We start from the raw sequence: 13,154 nt of genomic DNA, 5'->3' as shown, positions 1-13,154 counted from the left end.
TGTTATGGATTGTTCAATTCTATTGATTAAAGAAAACTATGGGGATAGGAATCTAAGGTTAGTCTACTTTTAGGGATGAAATTTCTTTGTATGATGCAATATGGTTGTTTCTATAATTGTTGGAAGCAATGGAAAAACTATGTTTTTGTTCTTGAGTATCATATCATGAAAGCAGTATAGATATATATTGAATTTTTAAAAATCAGTGTTACTCAAAGAAGCTGCCTCTTTTTGCAGTACAAACATTACAGAGTTTCTGTAAGTTTCAGTTATAGCAGTATTATGACAGAAGTGTTACTATCATGTATAAAACTGCTTAAGTTATTGCTCGGCTCCTAAAATATATGCCCCAGAAATGCTGTCATTCTATGCAGTGATACTTTGTCTGTAAGATGGTGATAATATCACATGTCTCAAAAAGTTGGGAGGATCAGAGGTGATTGTGCATGTAGTAGCTGTCTGGCAAATTAGTGCTGTTGTTATGGTAGTGATATTTGCATTATTGTGGCTCAGAAATGTGGAATTCATTATTTGTGGATAATTATTTGGAGTCTAGACAAAATCTAGTTAATAGGGGGCTGGGTGATAGCGCAGTAGGTTAAGCGCACTTGGTGCAAAGCGCAAGGACTGGAACGACAATCTCAGTTCCAGCCCCCTGTTCCTCACCTGAGGTGAAGAAGGTCTGCAGGTGTCTGTCTGTCTTTCTCTCCCCTTCTCTGTCTTTCCCTCCTCTCTTGATTTCTCTCTGTCCTATCCAACAATGACAGCAATAAGAACAACAATGATAAATAACAAGGGCAACAAAAGGGGGGGAAACTAATTAATACAGTTTTTTTTCCTAGCCCTGTCATTAAAGGGTTATTTAATATTTGACATGTCATATGTAAAGTTTGAAATCTGAAGATTATTTCTTGCTGATGTGATTTTTTTTTTCTTTCAGCAACACTTCTTGTTGCTTTAAATGAACTTCGTAGGAGTGCTCAGGCCAAAGGAATGTCCTTATATAAATATGGTAGGTAATTTAAGAAACCAGGTATGTTGTTTTATCTCTTTCATTTACTTAAAGCTAACCAGTGCTACTTCTTATTTCTTACAGATATGTACATAATGTCTCAGTGTCTTCCCTATGTGTCTCTTACATATATATCAGCTCTTTTAAAAGGAGACATGTAATGTAATTTGGACTTGGATGCTTTATATTTGGGTTTAACTTAGTCAACTACAGTAGTTCTGAATATATATAACCCTATAATTGGAGAAAGTAATTTGACTTTATTTATTTAAAATAAACCCTTTATTCAAGGTCTCAAAGATGTTGAACTACCAGCATAGCTTTCTCATTTATTTATTTATTTATTTATTTATTTATTTATTTATTTATTTAATAGAGACAGAGAAATTTCGAGTAAATGAAGAAAGAGGGAGAAAGAGATCCTTGCAGCACAGCTTCACTGCTCATGAAGCTTTCCCATTGCAGCTGAAGGCCCAGGGGCTTCCACCTAAGTCTTTGCACATTGTAATGTGTGTGCTTAGCCAGGTATACCATTGCTTGGCCTCATAATTTAACTTTAAATATCAGTTGTTGTTAACATTTAAGCTAAGAAAATATCTTTCTAATGAACAGGGATTATTGAAGTCAGGGTCTTACGCATTTTAATCTTAATTTTAAAAGAATGCTTATTAAAATGTTAACTGATAATCTCAAAGTTTCCTTTTTTTTTCTTTTCTTTTTTTTTGTTTTTTTCCCTGATGATTAAGTAATGGAAAGTCGTGATCCTAGTACAAATGTTATCTTATTGGAGGATACTGCAGCGGTCTTGGGAGTGATAATAGCAGCATCTTGTATGGGCCTTACATCTCTAACAGGTAAATGTTTCCTAAATTATGAGTCATTTAATTTTTTAAATTATCTTTATTTATTAATTAGAGACAACTAAAAATTGAGAGGGAAGGAGGTAATACAGAGGAAGAGAGTTAGAGAGACACCTGCAGCACTGCTTCACCACTTGCAAAGTTTTCCCCCTGCAAGTGGGGATTGGAGGCTGGAACCTGGGTCCTTGTGCATTGTAGCATGTGCTCTGGTGCACCGCCACCCAGACCCCGATTTATGATTCATTTATTTGACTACTTAAATTATTCTCTAATAGGTGGGAATTTTCTTTTACATCAGTGCATAATTTAAAACTGCAAGTTTGCTATGTGTTAACTCCATTTAACTCTATTTCTTCATATAAGAGATTTGAGCAGCAAATGTGCTCAGATTTCTCCAGGATAGAAGTTTCTTTTTGCAGGCTGGGGAGACAGCATAGTGGTTATGCAAAAGACTCTTGTGTCTGAGGCTCTGAAGTCTCTGAAGTTCATTCCCCAGCACCACCATAAACCAGAGCTGAGCAGTGCTCTGGTCTGGTCTTTCTTTCTGTATCTCTCATTAAAATAAATAAAAAATATTAAAAAAAAAAAAAAGAAATTTCTTTTTGCTAGGAATAAAGAATTCTATAAGGGGTGGAGGAGATAGCATAATGGTTATGCAAAAAGACTCATGCCTGAGGTTTCTAAGTTTCAGTTTCAATACCGCATCCCCCCATAAGCCAGAGCTGAGCAGTGCTCTGGTAAAAGAACATAAAAATCAGGGCCAGCTGGTGGCGCACCTGGTTGAGTGCACATGTTACAGTGTGCAAGGACCCGGGTTCAAGCCTCTGGTCCCCACCTGCAGGAGGAAAGCTTCACAAGTGGTGAAGCAGTGCTGCAGATGTCTCTCTGTCTCTTTCTATCTCTATCTCCCCCTTCCTCTCAATTTCTGGCTGTTTCTATCAAATAAATAAAGATTAAAAAAATTAAAAAATAAAATATCTATGAGTAGAGAGTTTCTATAATACTTGGAACCTTTCTGTGACTTAATAGCATGACTTAAAAAATAATGAAACCACCCCCCAGGCTTTAAGTTCCTGACCTATAAAAGGATTGATTGCCTTGTTTATCCTAGTGACCTCACAGGTTACAGTAACATACAAGGGGCCAGGAAATGGCTCACATAGTAGATCATGTGCCTTTCCATGCATGGATTTAAGCCCTAGGGCCGCATAGGAGCATCACAAATTGCACCAAGCAACTAACTCCATGATTGGTCAAGTGGTGCTGAGGTATCTCTCTTTTGTCTTTCTTTCTCTACCCTTCATTCCCTCTCTAAATCAAGAAAATAATAATAAAAAAATAAAATGGGGGGGGCTGGCGGTAGGTAGCAGTGGGTTAAGCGCACATGGTGCAAAGCTCAAGGACCAACGCTGGGATCCTGGTTCGAGCCCCCAGCTTCCCACCTGCATGGGAATCGCCTCACAAGCCGTGAAGCAGGTCTGCAGGTGTCTGTCTTTCTCTCCCCCTCTGTCTCTGTCTCCCCTCCTCTTTTGATTTCTCTCTGTCCTACCCAACAACGACAGCAATAACAACAATAATAATAACAATGGTAAACAAGGGCAACAGAAGGGAAAAAATGGTCTCCAGGAGCAGTGGATTCATAGTGCAGGAACTGAGTCCTAGCAATGACCCTGGAGGCAAAAATTAAAATAAAACAGGGCCTATGTAGCTGCTAGTCATGTGTCTTTTGTCACTATAGTATTGATAACTTTCTAAATAACTACCATACTTTCCCATTTCCTTGTCTTTCAAGTTTGTGCCATCCTCATTCTGGTAGGTAAGTGTGCTGAAGGCCATTATAATTCAAGTGAAGAAAAGCATTGGAAAATCTTTTTTTTTTTTTTTTTTTCTAAAAAGTACTTACTATGAGAAGATTTAGTTTCTAAAGTTGGGGTTCTCAGATTAAAACTTCTCCAATTTTTGTTTACTTTTCCTTCCGTGTTTAAAATAATTTTAGGTGATTAACCCTCCACAGTTCTGCAGTGTTTCATTTATTTATCTGTTTGTTTGTTTATTTATTTATTTATTTATTTACCAAAAGTACTGCTCAGGTCAGCTATATGGTGGTCTTTGTGACTGAGCCTGGGACTTCAGGGCCTCAGGCCTGAAAGTCTTTTACTATTCCCATCCCTCACCCCCTTACAGTCTTCCATAACATAATCTAAAAGGGAGTAATGGATTTTCCTCATTTTCCAACATTCAAATGTCTGTGATGCTCATTGTGATCCAAAGCATTTCTACACATTCTGATTGTTTTTCTGGTGAGTCTTAACTGTTGTAGACTTTTTAAAATATATATATATATAAACTATACTTAGCAGCATTTCAGCCTCAAGAAAAGTGTGACTTGGTGAATAATTCAACTTTTAAAATATTTTTCTTTCACACAGTAGTATAAGCCAGTCAAATCAAATTTACAGAAGATTTTACATTCTGAGTGCTTCATCTGAATTACATTTTATTGAAGTAATTAATTTAAATTACTGCTCACTTTGGCAGCACATAGACTAAAATTGGAACGATACTGGGAAGATTAGCATGGCCTCTGTGCAAGGATGCATGCAAAGTCATAAAGTGTTCCAAATTAAGTTTTTGTGTACTTTAAAATAATGAAATAAGTAACATGCCAAGAAATAAATCAAATATTTTCCAGCTAATATTTTTGTGATAGGTATGGGATTACTTATATACTTAAATTTTTAAATAGAAATAATTAAATATATCTACAGAGCAGTGTTTAATTTTGAACTGTAGTTGCATATCTTTTAGTATATTATGCCTTACAAGTAGAGCATCTTTACCACTTTAATATAGATAAGTTGTTTGACTTTTTGTAGTGATATATTGTGATTAGTATTTAAATTGAGATGTTCCATTAAATTAGATATGTTTTATCAAATATCAAGAGACTTATATATTTAATATTGACATTTCATCTTTGAAATAAAAGATTTCTAATCATAAAAGCCTTAAATGTGAAAAAAATTGTTAAAATATGTATTATAGGGAGTTGGGCAGTAGCGCAGCGGGCTAAGAGCATATGGCGCGAAGTGCAGGGACTGGTATAAGGATCCCGGTTCGAGCCCCCAGCTGCCCACCTGCAGGGGAGTTGCTTCACAGGTAGTGAAGCAGATCTGCAGGTCTCTATCTTTCTCTCCCCCTCCATCTCCCCCCCCATTTTTCTCTTTCCTATCTAACAGTAACGACATCAATAACAACAACAATAATATCAACAATAAAAAAGGCAACAAAAGGATAAATATTTTTAAAAATATATAAATTACATCTGTTATATAAATACTAACCCATTCATAGAGAGTGAATTAAGGAGGCTGGCTGGTGGCATACCTGGTTGATGGTACATACTATAGTGCACAAGGAGCGGGGTTCAAGCCCCCACTCCCCACCTGCAGGGGGAAAGCTTTGTGAGTGGTGAAGCTGGGCAGCAGGTATCTCTCTGTCTCTTTCCCTCCTTACTACTCTCTCCCCTCTTGATTTCTGTCTGTTTCTATCTAATAAATAAATAAATAAAGACAATTTAAAAAAGAGAGAGAGAGAGAGTGGGGCAGGGATAGATAGCATAATGGTTATGCAAAGAGACTCTCATGCCCAGGCTCAATCCCCCGCACCACCATAAGGCAGAGCTGAGTGGTGCTCTGGTGAAAAACTTTTTTAAAAAAAGTGAATTAACACTTCTTGTTTTTGGAAGAGAAGCTCTAAAAACTTAATGTAAACTTTAGAATCAGAATTACATGGAAGACTTGGGAAAGTACAGAAAGACAGACCTTACCTCCAGAATTTCTGATTTAAAAAGTCTTGAATAAGTCCTAAATATTTGCATTTCTACCAAGTTCTCGAGATGCTGTTGCTGTAGGTCAGGAGCACAGCTTACAGTGAGTTAGCTTCTGTCCTGTTTATCTCGATTCCTACTAGCTACATATAATACTTGGTTGAATGGATGAGAAAGAAGTGACTCATTTCTATTGATAATATGTCTTAATCCTTTCACAGAATGTAAGAAGACATATAAAGGGTTATTTTAGCTTTTGATCTCAGTTATTTTGTGAACCTGGATAAAGGAAAGCTCTACTGATAGATCTAAAAGAAATATTCTTTTTGGGCCAGCAAAATAGCTCGCATGGACAATGTGCTGCTGCTTTGCCATTTGCATGATCCAGGTTTAAGTCAGAGCCCTACCACAGTGAAGGGAACTTTGGTGCTGTGATGTGTTTGTCTCTCTATCTCTGTCTCTCTCTGTCTCTCCAAAACAGTCATCCTGGAGAGGTGGATTCCTGATGATGACCAAAAAAAAGAAATGTTCTTTAAAATTTTTTAAAATTTTTATTTATTTATTGGATAGAGACAGCCAGAAATTGAGAGGAAGGGAGAGACAGAGGGAGAGAGGCAGAGAAACACCTACAGCCCTGCTTCACCACTTGTGAAGCTTTCCCCCTGCAGGTGGGGACTGGGGGCTTGAACCGAGGTCCTTGCACATTGTAATGTGTGTGCTCAACCTGGTGTAACACCACCACCTAGCCTCTAGAAATGTTCTTTTTATTATATTACTAATATGTAGAAGATGTTTTTAATCTGAAAAGCTCAGAATACATATCCATTTAACAACCAGATATAAGAAACAGATTGTAAAGAATTAAGTCAGTAGTCTGGGAGGTGGTGCAATAGATGAAGCATTGGACTCTCAAGCATGAGGTCCTGAGTTCAATCACTAACAGCACATGTATCAGAGTGATGTCTGGTTCTTTCTCTCTCTCCTATCCTTCTCATTAATAAATAAATAAAATCTTAAAAAAATAATTAAGTCACATCCCCCTGTGTGATATGAAGCAAGGCTTTTAGCACTTCATTTTGTAGTTTAGTTAAGCTATTGAGGAAAAAAATCATTAAAGAAATTAGGAATGAATTGCAAGTCCCTTGATTTATAAACTCTCACCTTGATTTATGAAATTGCTCGGTAATGCTCATTAAAATAATGGAAGATGTCAATTTACTGACTTTTCTGGTTTATTTAGGCAACCCACTGTATGACAGCCTAGGTTCTTTGGGTGTGGGCACCTTACTAGGTGTTGTCTCAGCATTCCTCATCTACACTAACACAGAAGCACTTTTGGGAAGGTCCATCCAGCCAGAACAAGTTCAAAGGCTTACAGAACTCCTGGAAAATGACCCATCAGTCAGGTCAGTTTTTATAGTATAGTTATTAACAAAAAAAATGTATTAAGAAAAGGAAGTTGTTTTTTTTTTTTAATTGATATCTTCTAAGAAAAAAGTGAGTGAATTTAGGTATCTCCCTAAGCTTTCTTTTAAATTCCGTATATCCATTATTTTTAGAATAACTAGGTACTGTAATGGGAACAGACTTTTGACTTCTTGATGGGGAACATGAAACCTTAACATATAAACACGCCTCATACATGTAATAGAATTAATTACAAGCTGAAAAGATTTGAATTTGAGTTTTCTATTTTTGGGAGCATGCTTACCACAGAATTTGTAACTTTGAAAATAAATATGTGTTAGCTTATTTTAAATGTTTTCCCTTATAATTTTTTTAAAGTTAAAAAAATTTTTTTAAATTATTTTTATTTATTGGATAGAGACTATCAGAAATTGAGAGGGTTGGGGAGATAGAGAGGGAGAGAGACAGAAAGACCCCTGCAGCCCTGCTTCACCACTCGCAAAGCTTTCCCACTGCAGGTGGGGACCAGGGGCTTGAACCCATGTCCTTGTGCACTGTAACATGTGCGCTCAACCAGGTGCGCCACCTCCCAGTCCCCCCTTAGAATTTTTATTCATCTTTTAACTGATATGATAATGAAGATATGAAAGCTAGAAGATGAGAGATGCAGAGTTTTAACAGTACTTTTTGTTAAATTCAGTAGCATGGTGGCTACAAGGTGAACTGGAGGGAACTCCAAGCCTTTAAAATGTCATTTTCATATATATTATTCTGAAAATGAATTTTATTCTATTATAACTAAAATCTTTATTTATTTTTTATTTTATTTTTTATTTAAGAAAGGATTAATTAACAAAACCATAGGGTAGGAGGGGTGCAACTCCACACAATTCCCACCACCCAATCTCCATAACCCACCCCCTCCCCTGATAGCTTTCCCATTCTCTATCTCTCTGGGAGCATGGACCCAGGGTCATTGAGGGTTGCAGAAGGTAGAAGGTCTGGCTTCTGTAATTGCTTCCCCACTGAACATGGTCGTTGACTGGTCGGTCCATACTCCCAGTCTGCCTCCCTCTTTCCCTAGTAGGGTGTGTCTCTGGGGAAGCTGAGCTCCAGGACACATTGGTGGGGTCTTCAATCCAGGGAAACCTGGCTAGCATCCTGGTGGCATCTGGAACCTGGTGGCTGAAAAGAGAGTTAACATATGAAGCCAAACAAATTGTTGAGCAGTCATGGACCTAAAGCTTGGAATAGTGGAGAGGAAGTATTAGGGAGGTACTCACTGCAAACTCTAGTGTACTTCTGCTTTCAGGTATATATTTTGCAGTAGTTTATGGATACGTGTGAACATAAGCTCTCTCTCACAGAAACTGGTGTATATCTAGGTTATGGGACTTTGTTAGAAAGTGAACCACCTGAGATGAAATTAGAGTGTACTATAAAAGGAAAGGTCTCACTTTAAATGACCTGATGTCTGAATTAGTAAAATAAATGATATATACTCTAAGCTATATATATTTAATCTTGGAAACTAGTTGCATAACTGGATTTAGCTTACAGCCTGCCCCTCTCAGAATTGGTACTGGTTTTAGTAACTTAATGAGAAGCAATCTATGTAAATACCTTTTCCTTATGATGTCTTTGTCTAGTTTTCTTATCAAGGTACTAATCTTCTATAATGAATTGGGGAGTATTCATGTTTTTTAGATAAACTCGTGAAAAATTAGTCTATTTATTTTTAAAAGTATAGGATTTAGCAGTGATGCCACCTGGCTATCGAGGTGTGTGTGTGTGTGTGTGTGTGTGTGTGTACGCACGTGTTTAATTCTTCATTCTATCTTTTGTTATAGATCTGTTCAGATTGTTCTCAAGTCAGCACTGACAGTCTGTGTCTTGTTAGGAATTTGCCTATTATAGTTAATTTGTTGTCATATTAGTTGTTCATAGTATTCATTTTTAGTTTTTGTAATATTGGGAACAAGTTGTTTCTTTTTTCCTTAGTGAGTTTTACTAAAGATTTGTCACTTTTATTGATCTTTTCAGAGAAGTAGATTTTGGTTTACAATGTGTAAGGATCCAGGTTCAGGGAAGGCCCTGATCACTACCTGTATGGGGGAAAACTTCATAAGCAGTGAAGTAATGCTGCAGGTGTCTCTCTCCCTATCTCCCTCTTCCCTCTCAATTTTTATCTCTATCCAATAAATAATAAAATTTTAAAAATAAAGAAGCTAATGAAAAAATTATGAGAGTTTATGACAATACATAGAAGAGTACTTTAGAGTTTATTAGGCCACAAACTTTATAATTCACACATGTTCAAGTTATAATGCAGTAATAATAGTTAAATTTGTACTTTTATATGACATCCAAAAAGGCTAAATGGACAGTTATTTTGGAAAATGTAAGTGGTACATAATGGCAACGCTGTGAAAGCCATCTTAGTCCATTCATATCACTGGAGGAAAAAAATAAGAACTCTAGACTTTGTGACATTGAAATATATACGTATATGTATATATATATAAATGTGTATCTTTGTTATTGATTGCAGGGCAATTCATGATGTTAAAGCTACAGATATGGGATTAGGTAAAGTAAGATTTAAGGCTGAAGTAGATTTTGATGGACGAGTTGTTACAAGATCATATTTAGAAAAACAAGATTTTGACCAAATGTTACAGGTAAGTTTGTATATTTGTTATTTTTAATAAAACATGTGAAAAAGATGTACTTGTTTTTTTATGGTGGGGTTGAGTGGGGAGAGAGAAAGAACAGCATTGCTTAGCTATATGCAGTGTGAGTGATTGAACCAGGGGCCTCATGCATGCAAATTCTGCCCTCTACCCACTGAACTACTTGTGTTACTCCTCTATTCATTCTTGTATAGCCAAAAGGTTAGAAAAATGACTCTTTAAGTAAAACAAAACTTTTCATTTATATGCTTTAAAATTATTTCACCTTTCAACTTGTTAGGATTCCAAAATTTGACAGAAACTGTTATTTACTATAATGAGGGATTGGAGGGGATAGCAGAAATGCAGATGTTATTAAAATGATTGGTATGTGCTGGACATTTACTTATTTAAACTTTACTTTTAATATGCTTTCCTCAGCAAGCATAGTTTTCTAGTTCATGACTTAGCCATATTATTTTGCCATACAAAACATCTAATGTGGTTTTTAAGTGTAAAATCTGTCATTTTTTTTGTCTGTTTTTATCTTGTTTGAGAAAACCTTCCTTATCCAATATCAAAAGAATACTCTTTTTTATATATATATTTATTTATTTTCCCTTTTGTTGCCCTTATTTTTTTATTGTTGTTGTCGTGATTGTTGGTGTTATTGATGTCGTCGTCGTTAGATATGACAGAGAGAAATGGGGACGACAAAGAGGGGGAAAGAAAGATAGACACCTGCAAACCTGCTTCACCGCCTGTGAAGGGACTCCCCTGCAGGTGGGGAGCCAGGGGCTCGAACCAGGATCCTTATGCCAGTTCTTGCGCTTTGGCACTTAACCTGCTGTGCTACCACCCAACTCCCTACTCTTTTCTTTTAAAAGCTTAATGTTTTGTATTTTAATCTTAAGGTTTTTGTTGCTGTTGTTTGCTTTGTTTTCTGTTATTGTTTCATTTAGGGAGGATGTTATTTTTGATGCTAGGGGTCAACCCAAGGTTGTATACATGTGAATTATATGCTCTAGCACTGAGCTATATCCTCAGCCTCATACTATGAGGTGATTTTTTGTTTGTTTGTTTTGCCTCCTGTGTTATCGCTGGGTCTCGGTGCCTGAACTACAAATCTACTGCTCCTAGAGGGCCTTCCTTTCTTCCTCCCTCCCTCCCTTCCTCCCTCCCTTCCTTCCTTTCTATTGGATAGGACAGAGAGAAATTGAGAGAGATAGGAAAGATAGAGAAGGGGAGAGAAAGACACCTACAGACCTGCTTCACAACTCATGAAGTGACCCCCCCCCAAGGTGGGGAGCAGGGGACTTGAACCACTATGAGGCTTTGAATTGAAGTCTGATGTAGGAACTTAATGTGTTGTTGTTGTTTTTCCCCTTACAGAAAATGTCCTGGTATCATTTGTTGGGTATATATAGTTCATTTTTTTCTCACCAGTTTTGTGATGTTGCTTTTGTATTGTCCTTTACCTTTAATAGGCTTTCCTTAGCAAGCATAGTTTTCTAGTTCGTGTATTTTACTTTCTCAGTATATGTGATACTGAAATGAGCCATGTCTTGAAAATCATTGTGGTTTTTCAAATTATAATTTTTTTCTGCTTATATTTTTCTCTATAGGAAATACAAGAAGTGAAAACTTCTGAAGAACTAGAGACTTTTATGCTTAAACATGGAGAAAATATTATTGATACTTTAGGAGCTGAAGTAGATAGACTTGAGAAGGAACTGAAAGTAAGATGTATTCATTATAACTTCGTGAATATTTACTCAGTATCAGATACTGTGCTGATAATAGCAAACATACACTTTTTCTTTCCTCAGAAACTCTTGTGTTGTATTGGAACAATATCTTAAAATTCACTGGTCTTTGTTCTTTAAATAGGTCTTTTCCCAGTGTATCATCCTTGTAACACTATTATTTGGTCACTTAGAAAATATTGGTTGATGCAAAGAGATTCTCATGCCTGAGGCTCCAAAGTCCCAGGTTCAATCCCCTGCACCACCATAAGCCAGAGCTGAGCAGTGCTCTGGTAAAAAAAAAAATGAAAAAAAGAAAATATTGGTTGACTTAATTTGTGCACTGAGTTGAGACATTTCAAACTATTAAGAAGGCTCATGATAGTGGATATGAGTTTTCTTTTTCTCTTTCTCCTTCTTTTCTTCTTTCCTTCCTTCCTTCTTTCCTTTCTTCCTTCCTTCCTTCCTTCCTTCTGAGCTCTACTCAGCTTTGGTTTATGGTGGTAGAAGGAATTGAACTTGGGGCCTTGGAGCTTCAGGCATGAAAGTCTTTTGCATAACTATTGTGTTTTCTTCCCAGCTCAGATATGAATTTTAAAAAAATATTTATTTATTTATTCCCTTTTGGTGCCCTTGTAGTTATTATTGTTTTTATTGCTGTTGTCATGTTGGCTAGGACAGAGAGAAATGGAGAGAGGAGGGGAAGACAGAGAGGGGGAGAGAAAGATAGACACCTGCAGACCTGCTTCACCGCCTGTGAAACAACTCCCCAGCAGGTGGGGAGCGGGACTCGAACCCGGATCCTTCTTCTGGTCCTTGCGCTTTGTACCACATGCACTTAAGCTGCTGCGCTACTGCCAACTTCCCAGATATGAATTTTTTAACGTTCTTATTTTCACTTGAAAACTTGCATTTTATAATTTGCTACAAATATTGTTGGTTTTTTGTTTGTTTGTTTGTTTGCTGTGGTAATGCAAAGAGATTCTCATGCCTGAGGCACCGAAGTCCAAGATTCAATTCCCCACAGCGCCATAAACCAGAGCTGAGTAGTGCTTTGGTTAAAAATAAATAAATAAATAATATATTTTTTAAAGGTGGTCTTGGGGGAATCCAGCGGGTTAAGCGCATGTGGCGCCAAGCACAAGGACTGGAGAATCCCGGTTCAAGCCCTGGCTCCCCACCTGGCCGGGAGTTGCTTCACAGGCGGTGAAGCAGGTCTGCAGGTCTCTGTCTTTCTCTCTCCCCCCTTTCTGTCTTCCCCTCCTCTCTCCATTTCTCTTTGTCCCATCCAACAATGATAACATCAATAACAACAATAATAAAAACAAGGGCAACAAAAGGGAAAATAAATAAATAAAATTTTTTAGAAAGGTGGTCTTGGGAGCAGTGAAATCAGGCATGTTTAAGGAAAAAGGAAGCTAGGAAAGAAGGAAGGGAAAAAATGAAGGAGTTATTAACAAACTGTCATTATTAACTATATCTTCTCTTATCTCAGTGAGATAAACTTAAGGTTTTAAATTTAAGTAACTTTGAAATTTAATTAGAAACTATTTAAATCTTTTGATATTCACTCATGTTGGTTTTTTTTTTTTTAAAGATTTTATTTATTAATGAGAAAGATAGGAGGAG

At 36.8% G+C, this 13,154-nt stretch overlaps 1 protein-coding gene and 1 non-coding gene across 2 annotated transcripts in view; both read left to right on the top strand.

Moving 5' to 3' along the window:
• Nucleotides 1-13,154, top strand: part of SLC30A9 (solute carrier family 30 member 9) — a 60,116-nt gene that overhangs the window by 41,059 nt on the left and 5,903 nt on the right. The window contains exons 13-17 of the mRNA XM_016189955.2: nucleotides 941-1,012; nucleotides 1,759-1,866; nucleotides 6,942-7,107; nucleotides 9,660-9,789; nucleotides 11,406-11,519. Coding sequence (XP_016045441.1) covers nucleotides 941-1,012; nucleotides 1,759-1,866; nucleotides 6,942-7,107; nucleotides 9,660-9,789; nucleotides 11,406-11,519 — 590 coding nt within the window. The remainder of the gene's footprint in view (nucleotides 1-940; nucleotides 1,013-1,758; nucleotides 1,867-6,941; nucleotides 7,108-9,659; nucleotides 9,790-11,405; nucleotides 11,520-13,154) is intronic.
• LOC132537871 (U6 spliceosomal RNA) lies at nucleotides 4,395-4,500 on the top strand. Its single transcript, XR_009549294.1, has one exon. It is a non-coding gene; the product is annotated as a U6 spliceosomal RNA (small nuclear RNA).

This window comes from Erinaceus europaeus, chromosome 3 (genome assembly GCF_950295315.1).
Source record: "Erinaceus europaeus chromosome 3, mEriEur2.1, whole genome shotgun sequence".
Classification (NCBI taxonomy): Eukaryota; Metazoa; Chordata; class Mammalia; order Eulipotyphla; family Erinaceidae; genus Erinaceus; species Erinaceus europaeus.
Note: the sequence above shows the minus strand (reverse complement) of the source record. Positions and strands in the feature narration are given on the sequence as shown.